Here is a 27,881-nt window from a genome sequence, read left to right on the forward strand (position 1 = left end):
TTGACATCCGAGATTCTTTCCACACAGTTAAATTTAGATTTAAAGTATATTAAAGGTTAAACATGCATAACTAGCATTACATTTGTGCTGAACAAAGCAACGCAGCAGCTTATTTCCTATTCCAGGGCAGGCTGCAGGTTTAAAACCAGCTTTTGCAGAGCCTCACCTACATGACACTCGAAGCCAGGAGCCCCGGCTATTATTAGCGTTGTGTAACATTGTAAGACCCTGTTTTCCCTTGCCTAAAAACATGTCAAACTTAACTTTTCCAGCTGAAATTTTCCACACAAGTGGAATGCCTCAAGCATTGTTGTTTTTTTTTTTTTCCTTAAATGCACTTATTTTGGTCTTGGAGAAGATTTCAGCTAAAATAGCTCAGCTATTTCCAAAATAGAATATGGGGAAAACAGACCGGATTGCCCACGTGATAAAAACGCGAGCATCCTTTTCCCTACCCGTTCCCAGTGCCCTCCAAGTCTTTAAAACAATGAGGTAGTGATTTAATCTCCACCTACGCTGCAAGCGCAGCAGGCGAATGGTAGAGGTGTGGTAGATCAGCTAGTACGAGCCGTACGACGTTACGCAAAGGGAGGAACGAGGATGAAAAGCAGGGAAAAACTCCTTGTTGCAGGGGAAACTTCGCTGATCACTGGAAGGTCTCCCTAGGGAGCTGGTGGGAGTCATGTACAACTGCAACAGATAGAATTATTGAGAGTGCACAGTAAGTAACGACCTCTTATATCTCACGCCGGGCTGTTACTGCTGGGGAAGCAGGTCTCTGCTGTTCTGGTTTTCACAGGAACTGATAAGCTGGCCCAGACAGCTCCGTCGCTGTTGCAGGGAGCATTATCAGCTTCTGATATCGCCAAGGACGACACCGCTGAATAATTTCAAATAACCAGCCTGGAGAGAAAGGTTATTCCTAATCGTTGGCAATTAGAATAAGAGTTACAGCTCACTTCACAAAGTGTTTTGATATTAATCCTTAGAATGTCTTCACAGGGAAATAAAGAAGTCACTTAAGAGGTGAACTGGAAATCTTAGGCCATGTTCTGCCTTCACTTCTTCCACTTCTTGGAAAAAATGCATCGGTATTTTCTGGCGGAATCGGGATGCTTTGCATATAAATGTCCATGATTCTGAGGAAGGGAAATGTCAGCCCGAGCAAAACAGAAACAATCAGCCACGACAGCGGGAACACAGGAGGATGGCTGACAAACCCATGGAATGTTTTTATTTTATCTGTCAAAAGGGCTTGGAATTTTGGAAATGCGCTGGAAACCAGAGCTTAACTCCCACTTTCGCTTAGCGTATCAGAGGCTTGGAGTCGTGAACATGATGGCAAATGGCTAAAGCTCAGCGACAATCACAAACGTAACAAGCCAGGTTCTACTGATGAAAATCCATGTTAACATTTTCCGAGTCAAGACTCAACAGGACTGAAAGAAATGAGTCTGAGCAGTTATGACTTAGCTTATTTACGCCGCTATATTATTATCCAAGAGGGACTGAACGATACGGGCCATCGTAAATTTACAGCATTGTATCTGTTGAAACACATAATGGAGATAGCTGGTGTTTACCGGCTCCGCTCAAGAGGAGTGCTGCGCTCCAGACGTTTGGGAAGGATAAAAGGATGTGACTTGGTTCATTTAAACGTTACTGCCACGGCTTGGCTCCCAGCTGCTTTGCAATACTCCATTTTCGTTAGCATTTCTGGCCAAAATGGGAAACGACACACATAATTCCTCATTTATGCTGAAATTAAGTTTCTTTTTATAATTAAAATAGTAGAAAGAAAGATGTTTTCTAAAGAACAATGGAAATTTCCTTAAAAGCAAAAAGCCTCCTTGCTTTATCAGCCTGAAATCAACTGCAATAAGCTGAAAAGCCTCAGCAGGGAGAGCCAGACAATCTGCAGTCTGTTTGCTGTAAAGGAGAGGAGGCCTCCACAGAGCCACCGCAGGGGGACGCAGGACGAGGTGACGGGAGAGCTAACCACCCCTCGCGCTAATCCCGTCGGAGCCCCGGCGCCAGGCTGCCTGCCGGTTCGGGCACGCGTCACCGAGCGGGCTGTCCCACTGCTTGTTCTCCAGCTGGGGTGACTGCTCTACCTCCAGCCTCCTCCTCTCCTTCCCTGAAACAAAGACAAATTATCTCATCCTTACACGACCCCACGTGGGCCCAAGTCCCCTGTAGTGTTGCTGGGGGACCCTTTGTTTTAAGCCACAGCGTTAATTAAACTAAAAACCCACCACTCCACTGCTACAGAGCGTGTCTCCCGCAAGCTCCTCGAGGAAGCTTTCCACATTTGTTAATCCAGGAGGGGTTAGAATCCAAACCAGGGGAGTTACGCACATCTGTGCAAGCGCAATGGAGCAGGCAGCGCCCGCTCACCTCGACTGCAGCTTCAAAATAACACAGCAAGAAGCAAAATCCACGCAGGTGGAATGCAGGGACCTCGGAGAATGCTCGTCTAAGCCTGACTCACTTGTGTGACTCAACAGAGGCACAGCTAGGAACCTAATTGAGGACATCTCTCCCCCTCTTCTTGCCATTAGACCACCTAATGGCCTCTTGCCAAGGGGGGAACGTGTGACAACTCCAAATAGAAGTCACACCTAGCAAACAAGAGAGCTGCCCGAGTTGCGCTGTTCCCGTTGCAAACGCTCCAAATCAAGCACATTCTGGATTTCCTGGGGTGAGGCAAGCAGCTTTACGGAAGAAGCCCTTCTGAAATGTTGCTGAAGACAAACTGCTGAGGAGGTGATTCACCAGCCGCTGCAACGCTCGGCCCCACAGGGGATCAGGTAAGGCTGTCACCCTCCCAGAGACGCTAGCAGCTGGACAGCCCGGTGTGAGCACACATCTCAGCCAGAGCAGCAGACACTTACGGGAACTCTGTCGCTTAGGACGGACCGGGAAAACACCGCAGAAACCACCAAGACCAGCAGGTTGACTTTGGCAGCGGTGAAGAGCAGGCGAGCCCAGTGAGACATTGCCACCAGCCTGAAACACAAAACCAGCAATATTTTAGTTCACGTTTTGACAGGTTTCAGCACTCTTCACACGACGTTTAGCAACACAGCACGGGTGGAGGGGCTGTGGGCAGAACACCTCCAGGTGTTAGCACACGAGTCTCATCGGGGCAGCTGAGCAAGGGGCGCCCATTTTCCTGCTAATGGGGTTTATGACAGGAAACAGCAAAGGAGCTTATACTGGCCCCACAGGGGCTTCTGTCTCTCCTGGAAAACACAAGGAGAGCTGCAAGTCTTGTTTAAAAACCACTGTGTTAGTGTCATGGATGACAACTACAGGGAAAAATAACAATCGGTGCAACCCTCTGAAGGCTTTTTATGCCTGTGCCTCATTTAAAGCACAGAAGTAGCTCTGTTAATTCAAATTAAATAAAACTACCAGCCGTCAAAGGATCAGGAGTTTATCTATACCCACGTGTAGGCTTTGCTTGAGGAAAATAACGTTTAGCAGAGGCAAACAAGGTCCTACGGCACAAGGCTCTCCCTGCTGCTCAGAGCGCCGGCTCCTCCAGACCGTGAGCCCAGGAGCAGGCGCTGCCCACGCCTGCAGCCGATCACAAAGCAACCCCGAGGCGTACGGCCGCCCAGACCGACCACAGACCACTTACTGAACTAGAGAGGTGGGGGGAAATAAATAAAATAAAATAAAGGGTCCTTTCTTGTGGCTGCCAGTCGTGCTGGCACGGAGCGCGTACCCCCATCACTAAGCGTGTAACAACATACACGCGTGCCCCCGCTGCCTCCCAACGCGAGCCGTTAAATCCACCTACGGCACTCGGCTCGCCGCTTCTCACGACGGGGTAGGGAACGGAGGAGCCTGCCAGCACACAGGCTGGAGAAGCATTTCCTCTGATTGGCTCTAAATTTACAGGCTGCTAAATTAAACTAAATGAGGTCTTTTGAAAGAAGATGGGACTGATTAGTTCCGTTCAAACACTCCTTCATTACTCACCCCTCCATCAAGCCTGCTCCTACTCCCATCCAGGTTTTAAAGACTTTCCTCCCATACACGCAGTCCTAAATATCTCTCTCCGTCTCTGTTGTCCATCAGGATGGCACACCACATTGCCAATTTTTTCCTCTCCTTAAAGCAACCTTCTTCTGTTTCACAGAGCAGAAAATATGCTCACTGGTGCACCCAGTACCAACTCCTGCCACCAACGGACCTCTGCCCCCAAAAGACTTCGGGGACCTGGAGGGAGTAGAGTCCCCTCCTTCCACTTCTTTACTGCTGTCTTGTCTCCCCACTCCATTGTGTTACTTCTTCACTTCTTCCTCTTCCTATTTATTTTTTTGCTTTATCCAAAAAAAAAAAAAAAAAAAAAAAAAAGGCAAAATACATCCCACTGGTCAGTGGTGACATCCAGGAAAAAGCACCACAGCAGAGAGCACAAACAGTATTTCATCTCACACACTTCTGCCTCTTCCAAAAACTCCTGGCCCAGGATCTTCCTCAACAGCAGCTTCTATCTTTGAGCTCAAATCCAGATCAACTGGGTTTTTTCCCATTAACTGCTTTTGGAGCAGATCTGGACTTCTGACACCCACAGCATCCCTCAGCAACAAGTTCCCCTGTTTAATTCACACCATTAAAGTATCCCCTTGCATGACCTGGCGCTTGATGTTCTCCTTCGATGTCCTCCTCCTTTCTAAAGGGTCAAAGAACCACCTCAAGGACCCACAAGCCTTCATTAAACGAGAACCAGAGTAGGAGAAGAGCTCTCCATTTTCAGAAGATGGGCAAAGACAACTTGTGGCCAAAGCCTCCCTCTCTCCCAGGGCACCTGGGCACCCAGGTTCCTGAGATGGAAAAGCCAGAGCAGAACTCATGGGGTCAAACTCCACCTGCTCCCAGTAGATCTACATGCCCTTCTGGTCAACGCCACAGCCAGGACCTCAGTCGCAGACGGATCACGGCACATAGTTTCCCCCTCAACTCACCTTGGAAGAAACTGCTGCTTTGTACAAAGAGTTTTGGGGGTTGGTTGGTTCAGGTTTTTTTAGTTATAAAACAAGCGGCAAAACGGGGATAATGAAAAATAGATGTATCCCTAAAACTTTACCTGCAAGGCTGGAAATAAAAAGAGAAAAGAAGAAAAAGAAATCCAACAAAGCAGAGGCTGAAAGAAAACGCGCACGCTCATAAAAATAGAGCTCACGTGTACTGAGAAGGCTGGTAGCAATGACAGCACAGCCTCTTTAAAGCCCACAACCTCACGCCTGCCTGGAAGATGACATCTGCACAACAATTAGCAGTTTGCTTCGGTCCCAGGTAGGCAGGAGGAGCCAACATGTGAAACACGGGGGCTTGAAGCTCCTGGGGAGAAGCCTGCCCAGGCTGACAGCTCATTACAAGACAGCCGTACGCAGAGGGTGCGAGGATTTCCAAACCAGACGTTATGTGGATACGATGCATTTTTAGAAATAACCCTTGCAGCTTCCAAAGCAGAAGGGGTGGCAGCCAGGAGCCCACCTGCATGGGGAGTGTTTGTTCTGATTTAAGGACATCATTTTGGATCCAGCAGCACCCACATACAGCTGCAGCCGGTCAGCATGAGAACCGCTACAGGAGGACCACAGATTTCCCTCGTGCGGAGCGGGGTAGTGGTTTTTCCCCTAACAATCCTCTCATGTCAAAGAAAATCAGGTACCAGGGAAAGAGCAAAGGGGCACACTCAAAAGCCTCCGTTCCCGGCAGCGGTCCCTCCCATCAGAGCAGGCAACGTCCTTAGCTTCCCAGGGCAGGGAGGTTCTGCTCCGCAGCTCCAGAAAACCCCCTCTGCGCCGGCGGCTGCAGAAACAGCAGCGCTGCCATTACGCTCTCCATTAGCAGGGCCATTTTCACTGATTTTCCTAGCTGCGCATCAGTGGGTGCTGCACAGCCCCGTGAACGCGGCTGCCGTAGTCACAGGTGACGGTTCAAAGCGAGTCGGTAAGGGGAACATATTTCATTAATGCCTTCTGCTGCTGGGAACGCACCGCTTTCATGTCCTCGCTCAAAGCCCACGCCGCGTACACTGCGCCACTCCAGTAAATCCATCTGAAGCCTCATCTGAATTCTGATTCACCGCTCCGGGAGAGCGCACGGCCATCCCGGAGAGCTCCCCAGCCCCCTCGCTAGGCTCTGCTTCCACAGCCAACTGGAAGCAATAACAATAAGCTAATCCTTGTTCTCATCTAGGGATCAAGGGAGCAGCACGGGAATGACAAGTCTTGCAAAACTGTCTGCAAAATTGCAAATTTACACATTCAGGCCAGGTATCTGCCCAGCCACCCTTCCTCAAGATGGCTGGTGGTAAGAGAAGTGCCAACAGCATGTTGTATGTCTAGGAGCACAAATAATTCACAGAGCTCCCCTTGCTAAGCACAGGGCAGCACTGGAGAACAATCAAACGCTGAAAGACATGGAGGAACGCAGCCCAGGCACCCTTCAGCTGAACCTGTGACAGAGACCTCCAAGCAACCACAGCCTCTTCGCCTGAAGCCAGAGTTTGATGGGCAATAACAGTTAAGGAAAAGGTTTCAGAGACAGATGTGTGAACTGGGATGTCTGATTGAAGGGGTGCACTCAGAACACACACTACAATCAGCGTCAAGATCCCCGTTCAAACACAATGTCACTTTAATGGCATCCATGACCCAGACCGGCACGACATGCTACGTGATGTGCAATGTCATGGAGAAACAGAAGGAAATTTAGCTGTCCTGACCTGAAATTTTCTCCCTCTGAGCAATAGCAGTCCCCAGGTCTGTAATGAGCACCCGTTTTTGCTGACTGGCTACTGAAGAGCAGAGCAGTGTCAGTCAGATGCCCTGGGAACGTCCCACGGCCGGCAGTCCCTCCTCCTCCGCTTACCCTGCGGCTACACCAACCGGAGAAACAGAAGGTTTTAATCCAAAATTCAGCCCGTGAAGAGGAAATGCTGGTGGGCAAACAGAGGATTACCAGGAGGCCACAGGACACTCTGCCCTTCCCCGTTCGTCACAATTGAGTCTGTACAACCCTCTGCTTTCAAACATGCGCAGGAGCAGTCTGCAAACATGATCAGCCTCTCTTCTTCCCAGGCACAGAGACACACAGGCTCCTGTTAAGTACGCAGATGTTGTATCATGGCTTCTGGCATGAAGCACAGGATTTCTTGGATTTCCTCTGGAAATCTGAGCCATCAGAAGACAACTCGCCCATATGAAAAGCTTAATGACTCTCACAACGGAGTGCACAGGTCCCTGTCCTTCCAAACCTGCAGCACGTTTAACGTGGAGGACCCAGCAGGAAGACACGAGCCAACAGGCAAGGTGCCACAAGAACCACAATGAGCTACCAACCTTGCACAACGCGACCATTCTCTACTGCCTTCGCTAAGAACAGGACTTCTGAGTGTCTGATCCCACTTCTTCCCCCTTAAAAGCCATCTTCATCTTATTTTCATGTTTTTGCTTTCCCTGAGCTGAGGCCTAGCAATCAGTTGCACTCGCCCTTGGTGCAGCGCCCAGGTGAGCTGCTGTGGCTCCGCACAGCGACCGACCGGCACCTGGGAAGCACCAGAGACCTCCTGCTCCAGGCATCTGTGAGCTCCCTCCGGCCACGGACAGGTCCTGACCAGGAACATTTCCAAAAGGAGGGAGGAGGGAATGTTCCCTTCATTAAAGTCAATATTAAAAGTACAAAGATTCTGGAAGAGATCTGAATACACTTGACTGATCAAAGGACTGAATACGAATAAAAATGAATAATAAAGCCAGGATAAAATAATAATAACAGACCTAACACCTTATGCAAAGCAGGAGAAAAGGCCTGAACGGCAAACAAGGAGCTTCCTTCAGTGATCTGTGCAACGCTCCCGACAGAGCCCCGGTTTGTTTCTCCCAGGACAAACTGGCCAGGAAGAGACTTCTCTGGGTACAGACCCACTGCACTGGGCTGGCACGGGCTCTGCGCAGCTTCCTTTGAAGTCCAATCTTGCATCCGCTTCTGCCGCCCTTGGGATGCTCCCAGCAGCCCTGCTCCTCCCAGCATCCTGCTCGTGCCTCCAGCAAGCATCGCTAGCTCCACACAGGAGCCCAGCGCGCCGAGAGCCCCCCACACCTGCCAGAGGGTCCCACCTCGGCATGAAGCCCCACAATCTTGGGTGAAAGACAGGACAGCGAGCACCGCTTGTTTGCAAACAGCCTCACGCTACCAAGGTTTCAGTGGAGAGGGTGCAGCTCCAATACAGACCGTCCCGCTGATGCTGCTTAAAAAAACCCATTTGTTCTTCTTGCTTGCTCCTCAGCATTTTCTCCTACCAGGACTCAGCTCCAGCGTGTTAAAACACTCCCACGCAAGGGAAAAGTTGTGGGAACACCTTCCTGTATTTGGCTGCCTACAGAGAACCCACGCAGCAAGGAGGCCACGCTTTGAGGTTTACAGGAACAAACCACGGCTCCAGCTCTGCTAGTTAGGCACAGCCTGCCCCCAGGCACCAGGTCCTGCTCTGAACTGGGACCAGTGCACGGGGTGAAATTTCGACACGGGGCGGTGGGGACAGGGAGGAAGAGAATTACCACGGCAGAAACACGTGCTCGCAGAGCCTATGTTGTAGGCTCGCAGAGCCTATAGAAGTTGTATGATTGCATCTACTGTGCAATCATACAACTTCTATAACTGCCACTAACAAATAATAACAATAAATATTAATAACACCTACAGGCTGCCTGCACAGCTGTCGACTAACATCAGCCCCTTGGCTACGATACCACCTAACGCCGGTCTTCCCTGCAAGCGTTGCCAGCTGCCGGCGCAAGCGAGAGCAGAGCACGATTGTCTCCAGCACAGAGGCGCCCGGGCACGGCGAGGGCAGCTCTTGGCACCGCTCTGCCGGCTCTGGCCACGGCTCCGCACAGGGGCAGAGGCGGGGGTTGTTCCTGTCCTTTACGGATCAAGCTGGCATCGCCCCCTCTACCCGACCCCAGCACCTCCCACCCCCTTGTTTATACAAACAACCTTGTGCGGTTTTAGCACTAAACATCGTTTGGCCTATCAATTAAATTCGCTTAATGAATTCCTTCAGAAATTGGCACGCACAGGAAACTCTGTTCTCCAGAGGGCAAGAGCACAGCTTTATACTCCGGAGGTTTGAAGGCTGAGCAAGGCTGCCGTCAGCCTCTCCTCCTGCTCATTAGCGGCGACAGCAGATGGGGCCGCTCTCCGCTGTGGCTCCGCAAGCGCCTTGCTGCCGGGGGCCGCAGCCGGCGTGTTTCCAGCGTTCCTCGGACTCCCCTGCGCCAGAGAGCCCCGGGTCCAGGATGGCGGGGGGGGGGAAATCTTCTACTCCGCTCGGGATGGAGTGCACAAAACCAGAGCGTGCCTCCGATCAGTGGACTGAATTTACCATTTATTATGTACAAATAATGAAGCCATCTGAACTTCTGACAGCTGCTCTCGCAGGGCTCTGCGACTGCCTGCCTGCTGTGCTGATTTGCACCAATTCAGGACTTGCCTGGAGAAGAGATGCGCAGGGACCTTCAGGACAAGTATCTTTTAGAAAGCTGCTGTGCTGCCTGGCCTCAACCACGCAAAACGGCTTTCCCCTTCCTCATCGCCTCCCTGTCGTCCCAAACCCAGCTGAAAATGCCTCTGCTCCTGCCCGTTCCTGTCCCCTTCCACTCCTTGCTGCGCTTTCCCATGCACAGCGCACAGAACTGGGTGACATTTTTCCCCCTACACGGATCTATCATCTCCATCAGCCCCTACCTGCAAGGTGATGCGGTGGCTCAGGACCAACCTGGGAGACTTTCAGCGTTCAGCAGATTTTTTTTTTTTACCCTCCTCTGCTTTTCCAAGCTTGGAGAATCTAACAGGAAAGAAAGCCTGGGCTTTCACTAGCCAGGGCACAGGGCACCCTGGCGTCCTGCTGCAGTTGGGCCCACAAAGAGTCAAAGATTTAATTGGCACACTCCCAGGCTCTCTGGAAACAGCTTTTTCTATTTCCCAGGTTTCTACTGTGCACTCGTGGCTCTCACATCGAGTAACGACCTCCTCCCCCGGCAGGTGCCGGTTTCCCTATAACGAGACTCAATTAAGAGGTCAAAAACCACGCAAAACCCAGGGTCGGTATTTCAGAAATCTGACCCTGACGTACCAGGCACACAACTCCCACAGGAGCCCCAGGACAAGCTCTATCCCCCACGTCTGTAACTCAGCCTCTCACCTCCAGCTCAGAGGTTTCCCGTCGGGACTGTCGTCTCTCCCGAGCCAAGGACGCCCGCTGCCACAGCCCCGCGGAGCGCCCGGCACAGGGGTGCCCCGACAGCGGGCAAGCGAAGGGCTTCTCTGCAGCCCTCTCGATCTGGATAACGCGGCACGGCAGCCCGTGGGATTCATTGGACGTCCAGCTCAGGACCTCCCTCGCAAGCAAGCTGGGCTGTGCCACGCTTCCAGTTTTGTGGCAGGTTCCCAGCTGAAAAGCCACTGGGATGCACATTGTGGGCCAAACCCACCCAGGAGCTGCCAGATCAGCCACAGGCACCAAAACCCCGAATAAAGCCCTAAGAAGAGAATCTCAAGCCCTCCCCTGAGGGGTGTACGGAGCTCCCTGGGGATGAACACCACCTACTGCCACGCAAGTTCCCTCGGGACCGCTTCTGTCTTTGCCTCAACCCCTGTGGGAACCCCGGCGAGTCGTTCCCCGTGCCAGGGCTCCGTTGCTCCCTCCTAACGCAGACTCCCACAGTTACAAACAAGGGAATCGCGGGGCTCTCCCACTAAACTCTGCAGTGGTATCTTCACATGCTTGAATGAAAAGCATTATTCAATTTTGCTTATTTTTTTCACCGCTTCAGTCCTTTTAAAGTGGTCTCAGATGCCTTTCACAAGCAATTAAAAAAGCCCTGGGATGGTAATGAGCACGAAAAGAGAAAGGAGAGACTACCAGTACGATCATTTAGAGGAGACTCTCATGATTATTTCCACTCTCCTACCCGACCATTTCCCACCAGGATTACAAAGTGAGTCTTGCTCCCCGAGTGCAAGAGCCTCCCCAGTCCAAAACCAAAGCAGAACAGCCAGCCAGCAGCAGGCTGCATTCCTTCAGCAGGTTTTCTCCTAAGGAAATTTAAAACAGCAAAGAGCTCCGAGGGCTGCCAAGGCAGGAGCAGATGCACAGACATGGAAAGCTGGAAGAGAACACAATTCCTTCCCTCTCCTGCTCTTCATCTGCCGGCCTTTCTGCTCGTGCGATGCTTTAGACTGACACGTGCTCACGCTGCTCCTAGGATCAAGGTGCTCCAGTCTTCGTTGGTCCCTGGGCACCGTTTTAAGCTTCATAAAAATCAGGGAAGAAGCAAGGAAACTGCCTGCACACAAAGCACCATCACATGCAAGGAGTCCATCGCTAAAAAATGCATTTTTTTCTCTCATCCCTTGGCAGATAGATAGAGCTATTTCAGACGTTACTTGTGGCAGTATGTTGAAAAAATAGTTAAAAGTGTGACAGCGCAGCATCCTTTTAATTAAAAGGTCTCTCAGGCACCGCAGAATCGCTCTGGCCCAGTGCAGGTGCTGGACATTGCACATCCACTGCCTCAGGGGCAGACATAGGCCCGCGTCCTCCAGCAGAGGAGAAGTTTTTAGACTCCTCCAGAGGCCCGACTGCCGTTATCAGACAGCCCAGATCATCTGCACGGGCTGCGGCCTCCCCGCTGTCGTCCTGCTTTTTGCCTCACCAGCCTCCGCTAAGCGGAGCTTTGATCCCCCAAGTGACTCCTGGTTCAGAGATCTTCGTTCCTTTTGCTGCTCAGACATGAGGGATACTGAGCTGGAGCTCCCGAGCATCTCGGCTTCAGACGGGCAGACTTTGATGCTGCACAGAGCGCCCGTCTCTGCAATTCATCCGGTCTCTTCAAACAGCGGCAGAGCTACGGCTTGTGATCTGTGCAAAAGAGCGTTTTTCCTTGGGAAGGAAAGTCACGCTGGCGCTCATCTCAACCTCGTCATGGCACAACAGGGGGTACTGGTGCTTCAAAGAGCTTCTCAACCTTAAATCCTTATGACACGGTGACAAATCAGGGAACCTGCCTCTGTACGTCCCATGAATCCCAGCAGAGGTTATGAAACAGCATTTCTGAAAATGCCTGAGCCACCACGGGAGCCTGCGTGTGCCATCAGAGCCACGCTGGCCACCACGCTTGAGGGTTGCAAGGTCCACGTGGCTCCTCTCTGCAGGGAAGGCTCGAGCAACCGCTTCGCTACAGATGTTTGCAAGTCTGGGCCACAACGAAGGGTCATGGAGAAAGACTCAGAAGTAGTAAACCTTCCGAGAAATGCTCCCAGGCCACAGGTCCCTCCTGAGCTCCATGACCATGCTCACTGCTCTTCAGAGCCAGAGGTTCAATCAGGAGCTCTGTCCCACTGCCCCTCAGCCACAGCAAAGGCGGGCTCCAACAGCCCAAAGACTAGTCTGGGGAAGGAGGAGAACAGAGATGCGACCAGAAGTTAGTGGTTTTTCTCTGTGATTTTCTCTTCCAAAGGACAAAGACGATGTTCATAACCTCAGCACCCTTCAGTCCAGAAGATCCACCGTTTCTCATCTTGACCTTGGACCAACAGCAGGAGACCCAGCCATTCCAAAGGAACATCCTTTTGTTAGAGAAGACCCTACGAAGAGCCATTTTGTGGACTGGCACATCTCAGTAGCTGAGCAGCACCAGCCCATGGAGGTCTTGTCTTTGGCAGCCCTGGCTGTCACCGCGTCTGCTGCCTCCGCACAACGCACCCAGGCAGCGGGAAGCAGCAGCCAAAGGATCCTGTGATTTTCACTCTCCGTTTCTTGGCTTTTGCTGTACGGCCACTTGCAAAGCCAAGGAGGACTCTCAACCTCCCTGCCTGCTGTAAGCGCCAACAGCTCTGTCAGCCACTCAGCCTCTTTAGGCTCTCATGAAAGATACACCCGCAGCGCCTTCCTCTCTGCTCAGAGAGCGGAGCATCCTGAGCAGCCTCCTCCTCATCCTGCTGGTGCCACAGCCTCACCTCGCCACATCGGGGAGGAGATGGCAAAGTCCACCACAGGACTCCCAGTGCCACTGGCACAGAAGGGCTTCTCCCATGAAGACCACAGGCTCCAGCTGCCCCCTCTTGCAAGCAGATTTTATCAGGCCATGGACAAACCCTTCTGCAGAACTTCTCCATCAGCCAACACGCTTCAGTGATGGCGTCCAGTGACCACAGGCGTCACACGTCGAGACGAGTTTCGGCATGACCCTGATGCAGGGAGTGAGCAATCCCAGTGCACCCAGAACCAGGCAGGGCGGTTATTCACACGCAGGAAGGTTTGCAGCAGCAGGGTCAGACCGCCTATTTTTTCCGAGGCAAGGACCCTGTCATTTACGCATTAAATGGCACATTTATTCTGCCATTCAGGAAGAAATAATAATTACAGTGGCCTCCAGCCTCCAGCTCTTTCCGTCTGTACTTACAGAAAGAGCAAAAAAGGACCAAAGCAAACAGCTCTTCCACAAAAAAACTCTCTGAACTGGCTTTTAGCTGCTGGACAAAAGAGGACCAGCTGATGAACCACTTCCCTTATTGTCCTGTCTAATTTCTGTTTCATAACAGCAACCCGGCATCACAGGCACAGCAATTCGGGAGGCAAAGCACCGCTCGGGTGGCTGAGCAGACCTGACCTTCAGCCTCCTGCCTCCTCGCAGCGCTCCAGGTGTGCCGCGACCGCCCAGAACCGCGCTGCCTGCGGCGCTCCCTTCTTGAATCCTGGGGTAAGGAGCACTGAGCCTGCCCGGGCATCTGGCGGGCTCTATGCGGCTAAATCCTTTCAAACGGTGCTGGAGCAGCCAGCACACACCAGAGGGTCCGGCTGTGTGCACGGCTGTGAGACGCTCTCTCACAAACACATTTCTAGTGCACATAACTCTCCTTCTAATCAGGCACTCAGTCCTCTTTCGGTGGAGATTTACAGAGAGGTTTTTTCTCTCAGCAGCAGTAATAGATGGACAGCAGGAAAGAGAAGAAATTAATGAACACAGTAATTATTCCCAAAGTCGCAAATAGGAGCAATTCCTCACCCCGAGACAACTCTGGAAAACAAGATTAAAATCCTTAGGGGACATATTCTTGAAACCGCAGGTAATAGAACAGATAAAATGTATTTACAGTATTTCACAGGGGACATGTACTTTTTATTCTGCTGAGGAATGTAATATTCCACTCCTCATTACAGAGCTAAAAGGGTGCCCTAAAAAAAGCAACTTACAAAGTGTCTTTAATGGCAACTGGGTCTGGTTCCAGAAACACAGACTCTCACGTTCTGCCCCACACAGCGAAGAGCAACGAGAAATGCAACAAGCATCTGCAAGAGCACCCAGCACACAAACTACATGAATAATCTATGCAAATAGCACAATTTAACAGCAGCAAAAAGGAGGCTGGAAGGCAAGGTGGGATAAGCCAGCGTTCCCTCCGCTGACACTGTCTAAGAGGAGGAGGAGGGCAGGCTTGCCTTCCCCAACTTCCCCAGCGCCCGCAGAGCCTCAGCTGCCAGCTAACAGACTGCGTCTGAAGTACCCGCCAGCAGAAACAATTTGTCATGTGTCAGATCAAATAAACTCTTGTGAGACCGCTGTACTCCCCAAAGCAGACGGCTGCCAAACTCCAAAGGAGAAATCCAAGAAACCTGGCTGGCCAGTGTCCTACTCAAGTGCTTAAGAAGACCAGCACACTTTTCATTTTTAAACCATGTCAGTACAGTGCAATCTGTTCCTGTGCAGCACTGCCATGCAAGGCAGCCACCAACAATATCCATTATTAAAAGGAATTCAGTGTTTGAATTATCACTCTGGGCTGAAGTTCCTCATAGTCCTTAAACTTTACGTTCCTCATCCAGTGACGCATCTCGCTCATTCCAGGGAGGCATTACGAAGGCTAATGTTTGTCAGAGCCTTGGCACGGTGAAGTGCTGCGATGGATTATCACCCTCTGAGCGAGCGCTCCTCCTCTCCCAGCCAGCCTCACGCTCTCTCACTAGAAATGGATTCCCCAAAAATTGAATTATTGACTTTCAGCACCAGGCTCAGGCACTTACTGGTCCGCGCGCAGAAGGCAAACCCCTCAGCCCAGGGCTCAGCCACCAGCTCCAGATGTTTCAGATGCCAGTGTGCTTCATCTGGGGTCACTCACCTGAGCCCCACCACGGCCAGAAAAACCGCTCCTTCTGCAGAAGAAGAACAACGGCCCCAGAAAAGTTTGTTTGCAAGAGGCCCAGGGTTCCTGGATGGGAAGCTTGGCCCATCCACAGGGCAGGTTAGCTTACCACAAAGCAAGAGCGAACGGAGAAGACGGCAGGAGATCCAAAGGAAGGACATGAGAAGTAGGAGACGCTGCTTCACGTCACCAAAAAGCAACTGCTTGTCCCAAAACCCAGCAACAGAACCTCAAGTGACACTACATGTCAACAGAAAGTGAGAAAAGAAAATCTGGCACGCTAAAGCAACAAACAAAGGAAGAACAAGGCGGCAAGCACAGGGCATTCCCCTTGGTACTGGTACACCAGTGCAAAACTCAGCTGCGTGGGATTTTTTCCAGAATTTATTTGAAGAGCATCTGATGCCTCATGACAAGTTATATTTAGGCACAGTTTTATCTCTACCAGGACTCCTCTCCAGCCACTGGGACTGGCATCAAGCACAGGACACCGTCTTGCCAGCCTTACTTGGACAAGACTCTTGTTTCCTACAAGCATCTCATCCAGCGCAGAAACCACCACCAGGCGGTACGGGCACCGGGAGAGCTGTAACGTACGCGTGGCACTGCTTCCAGCAAGGAGCAAAACACAGGCTGTTACCGCAACACGGGAAGTGTTAAACTGAGATCGCGTGGAGGAGGAGGTTAGCAGACACAAGTCTGTCATTTACAGCAAGGCTTTTCAGGCGCTTACAGCTGCAAGGGCTCCCACAGCCTCTCCCAGGCTTTCCATGCTCCGATTTCCACCCAACAGCCCTTTGTACGGCGACCCACCTCGGCTGGCGGCGGTGAACAGAGCCAGGACCAGGCGGGTGCACAGCAGGGCCAGCCCTCGCCCCCAGTGCGGGATGCATTTGCAGGCAGATTACGCAGGGAAAGCTTTCGGCATCAATCCAGAACATGGTTTGAGCTGCCATCTCCAAATGGAGGACGGGGGGGCCTGCCCTGAAAAATTCACCTTTTTTTCAGCTGACTTGAAGAGATTTCAGAGAGAAATCACAGGGCTTAGTGCTGTGGGAGTCCAGGGCACCCATGCCGATTTCCTCAGCAAATTCTGGTTGTTTTTTAACAATGGAAAATTTCTCAAAATCTAAGAGAACAAAACCCATGCTAGCCAACAGAAAAGCAGCCGGAACTCAATGATGCTCCAGCCAATCCCACTCTGCTCTGCACAAACCCAAACAAAGGGGGCCAGTTACATCATCACCCATGAATTTCTTTACCCCCAGAAAACTTGTCCAAGCACCACGCTTGCGAGGGCCATTACAATTTCCAACAACGTCCTGCTGACGTGGAACAGACTTTCCAGGCTCCTCTGCATCCATTTTGTACTTGATTACCCCACGCTCGCTGGAAGAAAAGAAACAAAATGCACTCAAGAGCCACTTGCTTATTCCTGATTCAAGGCACAACAATGTCAGATGCAACAACATCGTTTTTACCTCCCAGCAGCCTTCTGTGCCACATCCAGCCACCAGAGACAGGCGTTTCCCAGGAAGGAACAAGAATTCCATACCCAGGGTTTTGTAGCCCTGCAGAGGACCCATCTCTACAAGCCATAACGCATTAAGCAACAACACAATATTCAAAACTAAGTCCAGAGCTCGCAGGAGAATGTAGATTACCCAAGGCTCCTGCTGGAAATTTTCCAGAGCGTAACAGTTTATTTCGTGGGCAGGAGGAGATCAAGAAAATTAAGTCATAGCAAGAAAAAAAGCCCTCCCTCTGAAGTGAGTAACTGCAATGGTGAGCAGGCCAAGTACATTTTAAGGGCTATACATTTTCACTTCCATAGTCTTGGAAAAGAAAATGAAGTGACTTTGTTCTGCATGCATATTGTCTACCATTTGTGATTGTCTGTCTATTGATGCTTACTTGAAAAACAAAATTTAATTAAAGCTGACAGTACTGCACAGCCTGCCACTGAAATACGCCCGCGTTAGTGGATCATTACAGTAAATGAAATACAGCTTCATAGCGTATTTTTCAAATAACATCCTAAAACATTTACAAATTAAATAATACTCTTGCAGAGAGAAATTAAGAGACACGGTGTTTAGCGAGGGCAAAGAGATGTTTACAGATGAAGGATGAAGTGAGACGTGGAGGCAACGAGGCAGAGAGGTGCTGGAGGGCTCTTTTAGACCTTGTTGAGATGGATCTCCACGTACCAGCAACCAGATGAAGAAAGAGAGCACCACTGCCAGGCGAGCAGGAAGGGCAGTGTCCCCAGACCCCCAAGGAGGCTTCAGCACCAGCTCACTCAGAGCCTGGGGTGCGCTGGCCCAGTCTGCCCAGCCACGGAGGTGCCTGCACTTCCCTGCGCGCAGGAGAGCTCAACGCAGCTACGCACCCTTGGCATCCTTCGGAAACCCAGTGGGAGCCGTACCAGTCGTGGGGAAGCAAACCCTCGCAGCAGTGAAAATCTAGACTTCTAACGGGTGGAGAAAAGGGATGCGGGAAGGTGCTCTTGTGGCAGGATGAGAAATACAGTGCTAGTATTCACAGCGGGGAGAAAAACAAAGGGAGCTTTGGTTTCTCAGAGCAAGTAAAAGCACAAACCAGTTAGTGAGGCAGTTCTGGTCACAGCAGCAATGCCTAATGTTCAGCAAAGCAAAGCAAGTGAATATTACATGAGCCTTACCGCTTGGGCTTGAAGAGATCCGAGATTTGTCTCTTCCTTAATAGCATCTGGGCAATGCCAAGTGTTCTTTGATAGATGACTTACTCTTAGAAATCATTTTCCCTAAACAAGGGTAGCCCGTTACCACATCCTTCTTCACATAAGCCTGGAGAAGGCTGTGCCCTGCACCTCCTGCGACCCCCTCCCCAAGGAAAAGGCTGAAGATGGCAGAGGTCTCACCGGCGTGAGCCCTGGCAAAAGGTGGGCTGCGTGAGCAGCGCTGGCAGGCAGGGCTTTCGCAAGAAGTGGAGTATGCCAGCCCACAAGCAGGCTGGAAATGAAGAAGAAAACCTTGCAAGGGCACCTCTGGATCTGTTTTACAGGCAGACTATACAGGATTCACAGTTACTGCCCATACCAGGGATCAGCAACCGACAGCCAAATTCCCGTAGGTCCTGCCGAGTTCTCATCAGCACAGAAATCTATTATTTAGAGGAAAAACGTTCAGCCTGGCACATAATCATTGAAAGCTGTCAACTTCCAGCCTATGCAGGGCCTTCCTCTGCAGAAAGGATCCTCCTCTGTGAATCAGAGACTCCTCACCAACTTCACATCACGAAATTAAACCAAACAGCTGCGGCAAGGGGTGATCCATTATGCATCGCCTTATCGGTCCTACGACAATAACGAGCACCGGGACCACAAGACACCGCACAGCACATAGCAAGGTCAGGCAAAAACCACTGGAATACAGAAAATGCAGCCCAGGATCCTTCCTAAAGGTAAAACATGGTGGTAGAGGGGCAAAATAGAGCTAGCACACAGAGCATCCTTTCTGGGCTGCGGAAGGAAACTTTGACGAGTCTTCACGGGTCCAAACTGTCGAAGGCAAAGCAAGCACAGCACTCGTGCACCAGCAAGGTGGCTGGCTCCGATCTGCTGACCTGCCATCCTCACCTCCCACACCAAAGCCTCCATCATGATCCATCAGCTCACGTCCGCTCACCCCAGCACCCGCTCTCCCATCAGCGAACAGCGCGAAAGCTGCCCGGCAGCACTCAGGCAGATTCAGGATGGCTTTGTGCCTTCCAGGCTGTGACAAAGCGTCCCTGAGACTTAAAAGCAGCACAACTGGCTTGCATAAAAGATGAAGATTGCTGAGCCTCCCGCAGCCTTCCTGAGGTGAGAGCAATCTGCGCGTGCTGTCATCATCAGGCAGCAGGAGCGCACCGAAACCGCGGCGGCTAGACTGCAGTGCGAGGTTAAAAATGACCAGGCTTCACATTTACAGGTATTTCAAGAAACGTGCTCATCTACAGCTCGCCAGCACTCTTCTCCAGCTCTGAATGTACCGAGGATGAGGTCTGAACATTAAAACAGACCAGACCGCTGCTCCCGGTTTGCTGGGGAAAATCAAGAGAACGAGACGTCCGACAGGGAGGAGGGGGCGCAGCCCAGACACCTCTGAAAGTGCTCGGCTTCCACAGTTCAAGGTTAAACATCCCATTTGCACTAATTTCTGAGTCTGTCTCTCCTAAAAGCCATGCCAGGTAATTACAATCATTATAACTATTATTAGACCATAATATTATTATAGCATTTTTGCTACACTTGACATCTGTTGCCTGATAGATTTAACGGGTACATAAGAAATAATTGCGCATAGATTTCCTGCAAGTGAGCACCAACACGGAAGACATTAAAGCATTCTGTGTCGAAAAAGTTAATTTTGTGGAAGCATGCTTGAAATAAAAATTCTAAAATTAACAGTTAAACCTCTAAAAACTCTCATTACAGAAACTAGTTGGGGTTAAAGGAGGCAGCGGTTAAAAAAATCCTGTCTTTTTTTAGACGCCTAAAGGCAAATACCTGCCTCAGTATCTCCTCTTCAGATCCACATATGCCTATTTTTCCCAACTATTCCAGTGACCCAGAGATTTCTAAATTGCCCTTCCATCCTCCTCCTCGCCTCGCGCTGCAGCGGGCTTTCAAATTATTTGGGCAGAGTCTGACTGCGCAGAGAACCAGTATAATCAGGACTCCTACAATCTGCTCACTGAAAATCCTACAAAATTATCAGCAAACACACATCTAGAATAAAATGCAGCTTCTTACATCCCACGAAGCCCAAAGGGCTTTGCAAACTGGACTCCGGATGCAATTTATCCAGCTCTGAGATTTAACCATAACCCCGAGTGGAACACAACCTTTCCATCAGTATTTAAGTACAGCACACAGCTCCCCAGAGAGATCCGAGGAAAAATCCAACAGAAACCACGGGAACGCTTTAGGGAGGCTGAATTTTCTCCCCTGGAACTGAAATTTGGTCAGGGCACCCACCATCAGCTGTGGACCAATAAAGGAGAACAAACAGGGCACAGCTTCCCCATCCCGTTGATGATGTCCTTGAAGCACGGCCTGAGCCTTTAGAGGTAGAGATGAAAGCCACAAAGGAACCCTTGAATTCAGTGGGGCCCAAACTTCACCCCACAGTTACACTGAGGTGCAGAGAAAGATGTATAGCAGGTGCAAGTGCACTTCAGAAAAGGACCCACCTCTTAAAATTCAAACAGCCGAACACAGCAGCTCAGTACTTACAGACCTCGGGGGCGGTCGGAGCAGGTCCTGTTTGGCCAGTGACGTTTTCCCCAGTTAGATGTATTTCAGTTAAAGTAACTCCTCTTCCTTAAGCTTAGTTTGCGCTGAGGTGACCAGCAGAGCTCTGGTGGAATGAAGTATCCTGCAACCGCTCCCACAGCGACACACTATTCAGGGATAAAAATGAGTGTAATTAATTTCTCCAGAGGTATTTTTTTTGTCCCCCAGAACACAGCAACTACACAAGGAACTCTGAACTGCTTGAAGAGAAAAATGTATTTTTACTACTGTAGTCACATACAGACAAGCCTAACTCTCACTGAGGACAGGAGAAACAAAGGGGAGCAGGGGACTGCAGACACAACTTCCTCCCAGGCACACCCCTCTGCCGCCAAAGCAGAGACACCTGGGGAGCTCTCGGTGGAAAGCAGGGCTGAGGACCAGAGGATTGCCTCTGAGCGATGCGAGTCCCAGTGAGCACCAGCGGGAAGCCCCAGTTAAATAAGGTTCGTGAAAGCTCTTGAAAATCACCCCAAGTCTTCAGAAACGGGGCGCAAACCCCCCTCCACAGAGATCTGCCCATCACACCTCCGACCAGCACAACAGTATGAAAGCAGGCTTCTTGCTCTGTCCATGCGACACTCTCAGGCAAAGCAGAGGAACTCGGACGAGGCGAGCTCACCCTAACGAGGCACAGTGCTCATTACTACCTAATAAAACAAAAAAAGAAAGCAAAGCAGCTCCCCCCCACACACACTATAGGGGCAGCTATCAACGATTCCCTGTCTCAACAGGAGAAAAGCTCACGTGTGGGCCCTCGGTGCTCAGTCCAGGTCTGCTTCTATTCATCCTTTTCATTAATGGCCTGAACGACGAAAAAGAAAGCGCTTTTATAAAACCTGAAAGGATGCCCAGCAGTTAAGAGCTAGAAGCACTCTGGAGGTCATGATCAGAATCGACAAACTGAGGAAAAGTTCCAAAAACACCCACAAATCAATAAAAAGAAAAGCAAGGAAAACAATGGGAAGAACTGCACTTGGAAACAGCAAAACCAAGTATCAAGCACAGTCACAGCACCGGGGAAATCTGTCTGGGCAGAGGCAACCCTGAGGAAAAGCGGGGGACTGGACTCAAAACACGACGTGTGTCAGTGTTGTGACACCACAGCTCCGGCTGCAAAGAGCTCAACGTCATTCTGGGATTTAAGAACACAACATTCCTAATTCTGGGCTGGGAGGCCACGCTCAGTGCTGGGTGTCACCCCAAGCACATCACAGACAAACCAGAGGGTCTGAGCAACAAGCGGAGCAGTCAGCGGTGGAAAAAACATGCAGTTGTTGAAGGGTTTCTCCCTCACCACTCCCCTCCAGGGCCGTTACCAGCTCCCGGTCAGCGCTGAACAGCAGTTTACAAGAAGGACAACCACCCACCGGGCTCCCTGTTCTATGAAGGGAAGAGACAAAGCAGCCCGCTTAATTTGCTGCAAGGGTGAGTTAGACGAGGTATCCGGCTCCCAGAGATTGGGATTTCGTCAGCTCCGTCCAGATCTGCACTAACATCTGCATCCTCCACCTGGCCACTCCTACAGGGCCACAGCAGTGACACTTTAGAGTAAATGAACAGCCTTCTCTTCCCCAAAATACACCAGAGCTCCTCATCCTGCCGAAAGGACACCCACACAGAGGGAGCACAGCCGTAACCATTTCAATTTATGTCTTCGTTACCTTTCATACTCAAAGCTCTCCAGTTTAACTTGCCACCAAGCTCCTCTGGCAGTGAAGACGGCCTTCCCACACGCTGCAGGGTGAGGGATCCTCACCCGGGCTGCCCGTGGGGACGGGAAAGGCTTCCCTCCTCCCCTTTCACCCCCAAACACCCCCACCGACCTGTGTGACAGGCTACAGCCCATCAGGGCCACCACCCAAACAAGCGGGCAAGCCCTCCCTACCCCAGACAGAATAACTGGAGGTGATGACTGCTGGAAGCAACTGAAATCATTGAAACAAGGTGTTTCAAAGCAGGAGAGAGCAGCTGTGCCTACGCAGCTGATGCCATACACACGCAGCTGCACCAAATCCCAACCAAAGGCTCTGTGAGAAATCTGCCAAGGGGGCAAGATCTACAGATCTTACGCAAAAGCCAGGCTTAACTTCCAGGAACGTGTAAGATTTCGCAGTGACTCAAGAGGATTTTATAGGTTTTTTTTCAGTCAGAGCTTTAAGGAGCAAGCTGCCTCGTGAACCGCAGCCAGAAGAGATTTGACAAAGCCTTTGTTAGCACGCGCCGTCTCCTTTCACAGGGCTGTTTCCCAGAAGATCCCCACACTGTTGTGTCATTTTTCACTTCAGGTGCTAAGAATATCTGCGTGTTAATAAAAAGTAATAACTAGCTTCATAGGGAACTTATCAACAAAGCGCTCAACAAATCTTAATTAAAGCTGATTCACGTACTTCACGCGTGCAAGTTAAACGGCACTTCTCAGAGGGGAAAGCTGAGCAGTAAGAGAGCTGAGGTGGGTTACAAAAGCCACAGAGGGAGGCAGCAGCAGAGAGGATTAGCACACAGAAAGGCTGACTATTATCCCAATAATCCACTGCCTTGAAAATTCTTGTGCTTTCAGCCACAGCTGCCCGGCTTGATCACATTGGTATTTAAGTAGTCTTCCATTTCCTTGCTGAGTAAGAGCAGATAGAGAGAGGGTTTGGGGATGCTGGAGGGGTTTTCAGGTGTTTTCTTGCGCAGGCTGAAGAAATTCTCAGCTGAAAAAAAGGAGAAGGCAGCAGCGGCAGCACCAACACTGGTCTTGTGCTGCTTTAGGGCATGGGGGTTCAAGGGCTGTCCTGGTAACTCAACAGGAATTGCCAGTTTTCAGCTTATTTCTTTGAAAGAATCATTTGTAACCCTCCAAATTTAGTAAATACGTGGTCACACAGATGGCAGACCCCAGGAACTTGCAGACGCTGCACTCGCCTCCTTTAGCTGTACTTCTACACTAAAAGTTTCTGGGACAGTAATTTGGCTGCTTCCACTACAGAGACACCTCAGAGGCTGCTGAAAAACACCAACACGGCCCAGGCTGGTCATCTTAAGGCAGGATTGGGGGAACGAAAACAGAGAGAAAAAAAAAAAGTCCATCCCTTAGTAACGCACAAACGAATTCAAAAGGCTCCCACAGAGCAGAAACACTGCGGTAGCACATTCGGTAAATGACAGGGTGTGTCAGCGGCTTCTAACGCAGCACAGACTTCCCTGCACTTAAAAGGTTTCCTATCACGGCTGCGCGCTGGAGCAGCCTCCTCGCAGCAGACAGCTCTACCACCAGAAACGCCTGTGCAGACTACACGACTTCGGCAAGCCAGCGACACGGGATCCGTGGAGTCGCGCTTTCTGCCTCTGAGCCGCGTTTGTACTAGGTTAGTTCTACCAGCAGCATACTGCAAAACACATAACTCGCCCCTAAGAAACTGTGACTACAGAACCCGGTGGTGTAAGCCAGGCCACGCTGCGAGGCAGGTAGTGTTGATTATTTGTCAGAGACTGCTTCTAACACAAGTGTTAGTCAGCCACTGAAGTTAAACATTTTAAGGCAATATTCCAAATAGTGTTGATATTAAAAAATCCCATTTGCTCTGTTTTCACTCCCTGGCTTTGTGCTACATGTAATTTCACTAGTTCTCCAGCAAGAGAGCCATACGCAAGCTTGTACCAAAATAATTAGTTTTAAAATTCAGGGCTCGTGTAACCAAGTACATACCCTGAAGGAAAATCCACTTTAACGGCCCAGAGCTACGCCAAGGGAAGAAGGACGCGCTTACTCCACAACTGCTCGGGTGCAAAGGGGGCTGAGGTCACTCAGCCTGTCCCCGTGCTCGAGGCAGAACCCAAACTGCTCCGGTTTTGCTGAATTTGTGTTTCAGCCCCTTCGGTGTACGAGGCCCTTGTGTGCCCCCCACCGGGCCCTGATTTTCGGTCATTTCTAGAACACCACAGCCCAGCCAGCGGCCCCCACCCCCGGGTTTAGGACAAACGCCGCTCTCCCTCCCAGGCGCAGCCCCCAGGGCGCGGGCGGGGGCCTCCACTGCGGGAAAACAGGGCGGCGGGCAGCCCCTCCGCCCCGCCAAGGCCTCACCGCCGGCTCCCCTCGAACGAGGGCGGCGGCAGCACACGCTGCGGCGCGGGAGGCGGCGGCCGGGCCCGGCTGTGCCCCGCAGAGCCCGTGTGCGGCCCGGCCTGCGCGGCCCCGAGCAGCGCCCCGGCCCCGGGGGCGGCCACGCCGGCGCCCTCCCTGCGCGCCCCCCCCCGCCACTCACCGCTCCGCACTGCGCACGCTCCGCTCGGCCCCGCCCCCCGGCCAATCCGCGCTGGTTGTTGCCGAGGCCCCGCCCCAGCCCTGGCCCCGCCCACGCGCCCCGTGAGGCGGCTCCGGTGCCCTCGGAGCGAGCGGGGTCCCCGCGGTACCGGTTGCGGGAGCGGCCTGGGCCCCGGCCGCAGGCAAAGAGCTTGGCCCGGAGAGCGGCCGCCAGCCCCGCCGAGGCGGTGCCAGACCCTGAAGAAGCCCCGAGGGACCGACTGGTCCCCTTCCCACGTCGGTTTTGGGGAGAAATGGTGACATAACCGGCTTTTCCCGGTGCCGCCTGCTTTCCTTACGCCGCAGCTGCCTGCGCGCGGACCCTGAGCTGGTGGCCGTGTGCGGTCCCTCAGGCCTCCGCGGCACGGCGGGGCAGCTGCGGTGCGACAGAAGGGGCCCGGGGCCGGGCCCCAGCCCCCAGCCACGCAGCCGGGGAGGTGCCAGGCCCCACGGGCCTTCCCTCGACCCAGGCTCCGGCCACGACCTACCCGTGCTGGGCCATCCCCAGCTGCCCTTGTCCTCCGCGCCAGACGGGCGGTGGGGAGAAAGGAGGTGACTTCTGCGAGGTTGGGCTGAGCCGCCTCGTTTTCCCTGCCGCGGGCTGCTTCAGCACCCGCTGTGTTTTTCACGCCTGTTGAGGGAGGCAGTGAAGATTCCGGTAAACGCAAGGGTGTTAATTCACAGCCTCGGCACCTGGCAGCCCTCGGACCACGCTGACGAAGAGGTGAGAAAGTCAAACCGGAAGGCACGGGGACTGCCAGGCTTGAGCCCGCGGGTCCCTTCTGCCTCGTTAGCTCGCAGCACCGCGCTGATTAAAATCTGGTGCCAGAGCATTTCCCAGCCCTCTCCCAGCCGGTGACTGAGGGATGGCATTGCAGAAAGGACAGAAAAGCCACAGCCATGAGCTGTGGCAAGAGCCGGGCTGTGGCTGAGCGGCAGCTGGTGCACAAGGATGCCCGTGGGCTCCACCATGCACCAGCCAAAACCACCTTGCCAGCCCCAAAATTAAAATCTGCAATGTTTAATTAAGCAGCAAAGGATGCTCAGCAACAGCAAGTGGCAGCTGACGGGATGGCACGGTGTAAGGGGACCAGCAGGACGCTGCATGGCCACTGTCCCCTGGGCCAGTACCCACGGCTCCGCTCACCCGTGCACCGTGCTTTGCTGCCGGCACCCGCAAAGATCCTGGAGGCGGGAGATTGAGTGTAAGCAAATCCTAGCTTTCATTTCCAGCAAATGAAATGTTTTCAGTCTTTCCAGGTTGGGTATAAGCACCCCAAAATCAGAATCCAGAAGCAAAATCCACACAGCTCGTCAGGAGCGCTCCACAGTCTGTTGGGGTTTAATGGCGTGATTTTTTCAGGCAGCTACGTGATTTCTGGCAAGATGTAACTCCTGGCCTCCGGACGCAAGACAGCCCTGCCCTCCAGCCTCTTCCTCTCCTCCCTTTGGGGCTCTGGGCCCTCTCGGCTCCCGCAGCAGCATCGCCACCAGCGCAGGATGGGGTTCGTCCATCCACCTCTGCCCAAACTTCACTGGCTGGGGCACAGGGAAGAGGAGTTTCTCCCCAGCCGCAGCCTAACGGCGATGCAGCAGGGTGCCAGCACGCCGGCCTCAGGCCCCGTGACAGCCCCAGGCAGTTCAGGAAGCCTTCTGAGATGCTCGGTCCAGCATCGCGGAGAGGAGCACTGCTGCATCCTCGGGTGATACCAGCCTAATCCCGCCGTCTGAAACCACTCGCACATCAAAGAGAGGAGAAAACATGCCCTGCATGCATTATCTTTTGCGTTTCGAGTTCTTCTGTTTGATCTGGTGGGGTGGAGGTTTTTTTTTCCAAAGGTATTGGAGAAGATGGGTGTGAGAGAGTAATTTAGGGCTGGGAGTAATTTTTCTCGATGTACTTAAAGACAATCACAGCACTAGGAGGGAGGCCTAATTGTGGAGTTGTGTAATTAGTTTTTATGTCACCGCAATTATTCTGTTGGCTACATATAAAGAACATGGCAAAATGCAGCACTTAATTTTAAATCAAGACTTGATTCTCTTTTAGTAGGTAATTGATGTTGATCACATCACTTAGCAGCAACTATAAAATGTGCTGTTTAGATTGTAAAAGGATGGAGAAAAGGACCGAGCAGATAGGTAATTGACGGATCGCCGCAGTGGTGGGAGGCAGCATTAATCCATCAGCCTTCAGTTGTCTTTGTTTCCAGCCACTTTTGGGCATCGTTAGCGGCCCGGAGCGTTGACGAGCGCAGAGCCGCTGATCCCAGCGGCATCCTGCGCCGCGGTAGACGGCTGCTCTGCCCCCAGCCAGCAGTATCAACGGATGAGCTGGCACTTAACGCAGTTGATTGCTCGTGTTTAAATACCTGCTTTGAAGGGCTAGCTTTGCTCAAAGCGGCTCGCTGGGTTTGGGGGCTGATCTCCCTGGGCAGAGCATCCTGTCCAGGCGTGTGCCGGGTCCTGCCCGCTCCCCTCTCCTGGAGAGAGACCACCAGGCACCGCTGCCCAGCTCCAACAGGCTGCCTGCAAGCCCAGAGCCGCCGGTATCCCCAAGTACCTGCCGTGGGGACCTCAGTCTTCACTTAGCAGTAGCGCTGGGCTGCTCAAAAAAAGGAAATTAGAAAAGCTGAGGGTGCAGAAATGGGCACGGACATCTTCTCGGTCAACAGCTTCTCAAGTTTAACAGTGAGCTAGGCTAAGGGCCTGGAAAAGTTGGCCCAGTCCTACACCCAAGCAGCAGGGAGAGCTTGATTCCCCCCGGGCAGGATGATACAAAACTTGCCCTTGCTCAGCACAAGCCCAGGTCAACAGTGCGCCACCATGGTGTGGTTCACTGTCACAATAAAGTCGATAAAGCTTTTCCTTGCCTTTGCAACTAGCCCCAGTTACTCAATTTCAAGGAATATTTGCTGCTTCTCAGGCAGGAACTGGAGGTGAGAGGGTGCAGTCACTGCAGAGACAGGTCTGAGGTGACTCCTGGGCCGTCAGAAATCCAGAAGTTGACACTTTGCACTCCACACTTGCACCAAAATAGGTGGA

At 51.9% G+C, this 27,881-nt stretch overlaps 1 protein-coding gene and 1 long non-coding RNA gene across 7 annotated transcripts in view; one reads left to right on the forward strand and one right to left on the reverse strand.

Annotated features, from left to right (window-relative positions):
• The window catches only part of SIL1 (SIL1 nucleotide exchange factor), a 105,579-nt gene that overhangs the window by 67,625 nt on the left and 10,073 nt on the right, over window positions 1-27,881 (reverse strand). For 2 of the 6 annotated variants that reach the window (XM_086758678.1, XM_086758681.1), the window contains one exon: window positions 2,895-3,009. In XM_086758678.1, coding sequence (XP_086614804.1) covers window positions 2,895-2,999 — 105 coding nt within the window. In that variant the 5' untranslated portion in view covers window positions 3,000-3,009. Of the gene's footprint in view, window positions 1-2,894; window positions 3,010-6,748; window positions 6,924-10,228; window positions 10,345-20,488; window positions 20,656-22,212; window positions 22,340-27,881 lie in introns of those variants that run through there. The other 4 variants (XM_086758677.1, XM_086758676.1, XM_086758679.1 and 1 more) reach the window with 4 other exon arrangements.
• LOC147598922 (uncharacterized) lies at window positions 25,567-27,717 on the forward strand. The gene is made up of 2 exons (XR_015260092.1): window positions 25,567-26,041; window positions 26,200-27,717. It is a non-coding gene; the product is annotated as an uncharacterized LOC147598922 (long non-coding RNA).

Source organism: Chlamydotis macqueenii, chromosome 14, assembly GCF_036417535.1.
Source record: "Chlamydotis macqueenii isolate bChlMac1 chromosome 14, bChlMac1.mat, whole genome shotgun sequence".
Taxonomy (NCBI): domain Eukaryota; kingdom Metazoa; phylum Chordata; class Aves; order Otidiformes; family Otididae; genus Chlamydotis; species Chlamydotis macqueenii.